Raw genomic sequence first — 6,000 nt, 5'->3', positions numbered from 1 at the left:
CCTCTAGCTTTCCCCTCTGCCTCTAGCTTTCCCCTCCGCCTCTTGCTCCCCTCTCCGCCTCTAGCTCCCCTCTCCGCCTCTAGCTTTCCCCTCCGCCTCTTGCTACCACCCTCCGCCTCTTGCTACCACCCTCCATCTCTAGCTCCCCTCTCCGCCTCTAGCTTTCCCCTCCGCCTCTTGCTTCCCCCTCCGCCTTTTGCTACCACCCTCCGCCTCTTGCTCCCCCCTCCATCTCTAACTCCCCTCTCCGCCTCTAGCTTTTCCCTCCACCTCTTGCTCCCCCCTCCGCCTCTTGCTACCACCCTCCGCCTCTTGCTTCCACCCTCTGTCTCTAGCTCCCCTCTCCGCCTCTAGCTTTCCCCTCCGCCTCTTGCTCCCCCCTCCGCCCCTTGCTCCCCCCTCCGCCCCTTGCTACCACCCTCCGCCTCTTGCTCCCCCCTCCGCCCCTTGCTACCACCCTCCGTCTCTAGCTCCCCTCTCCGCCTCTAGCTTCCCTCTCCGCCTCTAGCTTTCCCCTCCGCCTCTTGCTACCACCCTCCGCCTCTTGCTACCACCCTCCATCTCTAGCTCCCCTCTCCGCCTCTAGCTTTCCCCTCCGCCTCTTTCTTCCCCCTCCGCCTTTTGCTACCACCCTCCGCCTCTTGCTCCCCCCTCCATCTCTAGCTCCCCTCTCTGCCTCTAGCTTTTCCCTCCACCTCTTGCTCCCTCCTCCGCCTCTTGCTCCCCCTCCGCCTTTTGCTCCCCCCTCCATCTCTAGCTGTCCCCTCCGCCTCTTGCTTCCCCCTCTTGTTCCCCCCTCCGCCTCTAGCTCTCCCTTCCACCTCTAGCTCTCCCCTCCATCTCTTGCTCTCCCCTCTGCCTCTACTGCCCCAACGCCTCTCCCCTCTGCCTTTTGCTCCCCTCCGCCTCTTGCTCCCCCCTCCGCCTCTTGCTCCCCCCTCCGCCTCTAGCTTTCCCCTCCGCCTCTTGCTCTCCCCTCCGCCTCTAGCTTTCCCCTCCGCCTCTAGCTTTCCCCTCCGCCTCTAGCTTTCCCCTCCGCCTCTAGCTTTCCCCTCCGCCTCTTGCTCTCCCCTCCGCCTCTAGCTCTCCCCTCCGCCTCTGGCTCTTCCCTCTACCTCTTGCTCTTCCCTCCGCCTCTAGCTTTCCCCTCCGCCTTACTCCCCCCTCCGCCTTTTGCTCCTCCCATCATCATAGAATCTCATCAGCACCAGCTGCCATCTCCTATCTCACTAATGGGAAATTCTTCACTGAATACAGATTTACCTCAGAATTGAGACTTGTGATAATGATCAGTCCTGGGAGATAGATTTCCCTGATATTATAGTTACTTACATTTGCACTATTGATGTAATATAAGTAATGATTACACTTTAGGAAACAATGGCGCAGTTTTCCGCTTCAGAGCGCAGGCTGATGTACACATTGAGCTGTGATAAGCGGACCGGGGCAGTGGGCGCCATGTTGTGGGTGATATATAGCCCATACGGCCGGGTGATGGTGTGAATGTCTCTACAGTGTGTGACACTGGTCACGGGGCGCTACAGGTGCCAGTGATGGCGCCGCCTTCTCCCCGGCCTGGCTGGCAGCAGTGATGGCGCCGCCTTCTCCCCGGCCTGGCTGGCAGCAGTGATGGCGCCGCTGACAGGTGAGGGCCGGTGACTAATCACCAGGACGAGGCCTCCTGTCGCCTCCTCCGCCCATAAGACACTCGGGCAGCGCGCCCTCCTCCCGCCCGTCCCTGCCGGCTCCGGGTAAGTGCCGTACATCAGGCCGTGCAGGCCTCAGTCCCCGGAGTCTCCTAGCGCGGTCCCTGGTGAGGGCAGAGCGGGGACACGACGCTCGGTGGGCGGCAGGCGGGGGCCCTGGCGGGGGGCGGCTCTGTGCGGTGGAGGCGGGGTGGTGCTGGCGCATAGGTCCGCGCTGGTGACGGAGGAGGCCGCGTCTCTGCACAGGCCGCCCCCCTCTGCTGGCGGTGCCGGGACATGCTGCAGGGCTCCTGCCGCCTCCTCCTCGTCAGCTGCCTCCGGGGGTCCCGACCGCTGACTGCCGGGTAAGAGGGTGAGAAAGCAGCCTCCAGCACCGGCCTCCCGGTACGTGCCGCCGCCCCAGACACCGGGGTGAACCAGCACCGGCCCCGTGTGTGCACGTCCAGTGTAACCGGCCCAGATAATCAGTACAGGGCCTGACCATAGCATATTCCGGAGCCCAGATAATCAGTACAGGGCCTGACCATAGCACAGCCCGAAGCCCAGATAATCAGTACAGGGCCTGACCATAGCATATTCCGGAGCCCAGATAATCAGTACAGGGCCTGACCATAGCACAGCCCGGAGCCCAGATAATCAGTACAGGGCCTGACCATAGCATAGTCCGGAGCCCAGATAATCAGTACAGGGCCTGACCATAGCATAGTCCGGAGCCCAGATAATCAGTACAGGGCCTGATCATAGCATAGTCCGGAGCCCAGATAATCAGTACAGGGCCTGACCATAGAACAGTGCGGAGCCCAGATAATCAGTACAGGGCCTGACCATAGCATAGTCCGGAGCCCAGATAATCAGTACAGGGCCTGATCATAGCATAGCCCGAAGCCCAGATAATCAGTACAGGGCCTGATCATAGCATAGCCCGGAGCCCAGATAATCAGTACAGGGCCTGATCATAGAACAGTGCGGAGCCCAGATAATCAGTACAGGGCCTGACCATAGAACAGCCCGGAGCCCAGATAATCAGTACAGGGCCTGACCATAGAACAGCCCGGAGCCCAGATAATCAGTACAGAGCCTGACCATAGCACAGCCCGGAGCCCAGATAATCAGTACAGGGCCTGACCATAGCATAGTCCGGAGCCCAGATAATCAGTACAGGGCCTGACCATAGAACAGTCCGGAGCCCAGATAATCAGTACAGGGCCTGATCATAGCATAGTCCGGAGCCCAGATAATCAGTACAGGGCCTGACCATAGAACAGTCCGGAGCCCAGATAATCAGTACAGGGCCTGATCATAGCATAGTCCGGAGCCCAGATAATCAGTACAGAGCCTGACCATAGCACAGCCCGGAGCCCAGATAATCAGTACAGGGCCTGACCATAGAACAGCCCGGAGCCCAGATAATCAGTACAGGGCCTGACCATAGAACAGCCCGGAGCCCAGATAATCAGTACAGGGCCTGACCATAGAACAGCGCGGAGCCCAGATAATCAGTACAGGGCCTGATCATAGCATAGTCCGGAGCCCAGATAATCAGTACAGGGCCTGACCATAGAACAGCGCAGAGCCCAGATAATCAGTACAGGGCCTGACCATAGAACAGTCCGGAGCCCAGATAATCAGTACAGGGCCTGATCATAGAACAGTGCGGAGCCCAGATAATCAGTACAGGGCCTGACCATAGCATAGTCCGGAGCCCAGATAATCAGTACAGGGCCTGACCATAGCATAGTCCGGAGCCCAGATAATCAGTACAGGGCCTGACCATAGCATAGTCCGGAGCCCAGATAATCAGTACAGGGCCTGACCATAGCATAGTCCGGAGCCCAGATAATCAGTACAGGGCCTGATCATAGAACAGCCCGGAGCCCAGATAATCAGTACAGGGCCTGATCATAGAACAGTCTGGAGCCCAGATAATCAGTACAGGGCCCGATCATAGCATAGTCCGGAGCCCAGATAATCAGTACAGGGCCTGATCATAGCATAGTCCGGAGCCCAGATAATCAGTACAGGGCCTGATCATAGCATAGTCCGGAGCCCAGATAATCAGTACAGGGCCTGATCATAGCATAGTCCGGAGCCCAGATAATCAGTACAGGGCCTGATCATAGCATAGTCCGGAGCCCAGATAATCAGTACAGGGCCTGATCATAGAACAGCCCGGAGCCCAGATAATCAGTACAGGGCCTGATCATAGAACAGCCCGGAGCCCAGATAATCAGTACAGGGTCCGATCATAGAACAGTCTGGAGCCCAGATAATCAGTACAGGGCCCGATCATAGAACAGTCTGGAGCCCAGATAATCAGTACAGGGCCCGATCATAGCATAGTCCGGAGCCCATATAATCAGTACAGGGCCTGATCATAGAACAGTCCGGAGCCCAGATAATCAGTACAGGGCCTGACCATAGCATAGTCCGGAGCCCAGATAATCAGTACAGGGCCTGATCATAGCATAGTCCGGAGCCCAGATAATCAGTACAGGGCCTGATCATAGCATAGTCCGGAGCCCAGATAATCAGTACAGGGCCTGATCATAGCATAGTCCGGAGCCCAGATAATCAGTACAGGGCCTGATCATAGAACAGTCTGGAGCCCAGATAATCAGTACAGGGCCCGATCATAGAACAGTCCGGAGCCCAGATAATCAGTACAGGGCCTGACCATAGCATAGTCCGGAGCCCAGATAATCAGTACAGGGCCTGACCATAGCATAGTCCGGAGCCCAGATAATCAGTACAGGGCCTGATCATAGCATAGTCCGGAGCCCAGATAATCAGTACAGGGCCTGATCATAGCATAGTCCGGAGCCCAGATAATCAGTACAGGGCCTGATCATAGCATAGTCCGGAGCCCAGATAATCAGTACAGGGCCTGATCATAGAACAGTCTGGAGCCCAGATAATCAGTACAGGGCCCGATCATAGAACAGTCTGGAGCCCAGATAATCAGTACAGGGCCTGATCATAAAACAGTCCGGAGCCCAGATAATCAGTACAGGGCCTGACCATAGAACAGCCCGGAGCCCAGATAATCAGTACAGGGCCCGATCATAGAACAGTCTGGAGCCCAGATAATCAGTACAGGGCCCGATCATAGAACAGTCTGGAGCCCAGATAATCAGTACAGGGCCCGATCATAGCATAGTCCGGAGCCCAGATAATCTGTACAGGGCCTGACCATAGCATAGTCCGGAGCCCAGATAATCTGTACAGGGCCTGATCATAGCATAGTCCGGAGCCCAGATAATCTGTACAGGGCCTGATCATAGCATATTCCGGAGCCCAGATAATCAGTACAGGGCCTGATCATAGAACAGTCTGGAGCCCAGATAATCAGTACAGGGCCCGATCATAGAACAGTCCGGAGCCCAGATAATCAGTACAGGGCCTGACCATAGCATAGTCCGGAGCCCAGATAATCAGTACAGGGCCTGACCATAGCATAGTCCGGAGCCCAGATAATCAGTACAGGGCCTGATCATAGCATAGTCCGGAGCCCAGATAATCAGTACAGGGCCTGATCATAGCATAGTCCGGAGCCCAGATAATCAGTACAGGGCCTGATCATAGCATAGTCCGGAGCCCAGATAATCAGTACAGGGCCCGATCATAGAACAGTCTGGAGCCCAGATAATCAGTACAGGGCCTGATCATAAAACAGTCCGGAGCCCAGATAATCAGTACAGGGCCTGACCATAGAACAGGCCGGAGCCCAGATAATCAGTACAGGGCCCGATCATAGAACAGTCTGGAGCCCAGATAATCAGTACAGGGCCCGATCATAGAACAGTCTGGAGCCCAGATAATCAGTACAGGGCCCGATCATAGCATAGTCCGGAGCCCAGATAATCTGTACAGGGCCTGACCATAGCATAGTCCGGAGCCCAGATAATCTGTACAGGGCCTGATCATAGCATAGTCCGGAGCCCAGATAATCAGTACAGGGCCTGACCATAGAACAGGCCGGAGCCCAGATAATCAGTACAGGGCCCGATCATAGAACAGTCTGGAGCCCAGATAATCAGTACAGGGCCCGATCATAGAACAGTCTGGAGCCCAGATAATCAGTACAGGGCCCGATCATAGCATAGTCCGGAGCCCAGATAATCTGTACAGGGCCTGACCATAGCATAGTCCGGAGCCCAGATAATCTGTACAGGGCCTGATCATAGCATAGTCCGGAGCCCAGATAATCTGTACAGGGCCTGATCATAGCATATTCCGGAGCCCAGATAATCAGTACAGGGCCTGATCATAGAACAGTCTGGAGCCCAGATAATCA

At 56.4% G+C, this 6,000-nt stretch overlaps 1 protein-coding gene across 5 annotated transcripts in view; it reads left to right on the top strand.

Annotated features, from left to right (window-relative positions):
* Positions 1–1,565: 1,565 nt before the first annotated feature.
* The window catches only part of IDE (insulin degrading enzyme), a 206,533-nt gene continuing 202,098 nt past the window's right edge, over positions 1,566–6,000 (top strand). Inside the window, exon 1 of one of the 5 annotated variants that reach the window (XM_075348567.1) lies at positions 1,566–1,645. Coding sequence is in view for 2 of the 5 variants with exons in the window: in XM_075348564.1 (XP_075204679.1) it covers positions 1,983–2,050 (68 nt within the window). In the remaining 3 variants the exon portion in view is untranslated. The other 4 variants (XM_075348566.1, XM_075348564.1, XM_075348563.1 and 1 more) reach the window with 4 other exon arrangements.

The sequence above is a fragment of the Anomaloglossus baeobatrachus genome, chromosome 5 (genome assembly GCF_048569485.1).
Source record: "Anomaloglossus baeobatrachus isolate aAnoBae1 chromosome 5, aAnoBae1.hap1, whole genome shotgun sequence".
NCBI lineage: Eukaryota > Metazoa > Chordata > Amphibia > Anura > Aromobatidae > Anomaloglossus > Anomaloglossus baeobatrachus.
Note: the sequence above shows the minus strand (reverse complement) of the source record. Positions and strands in the feature narration are given on the sequence as shown.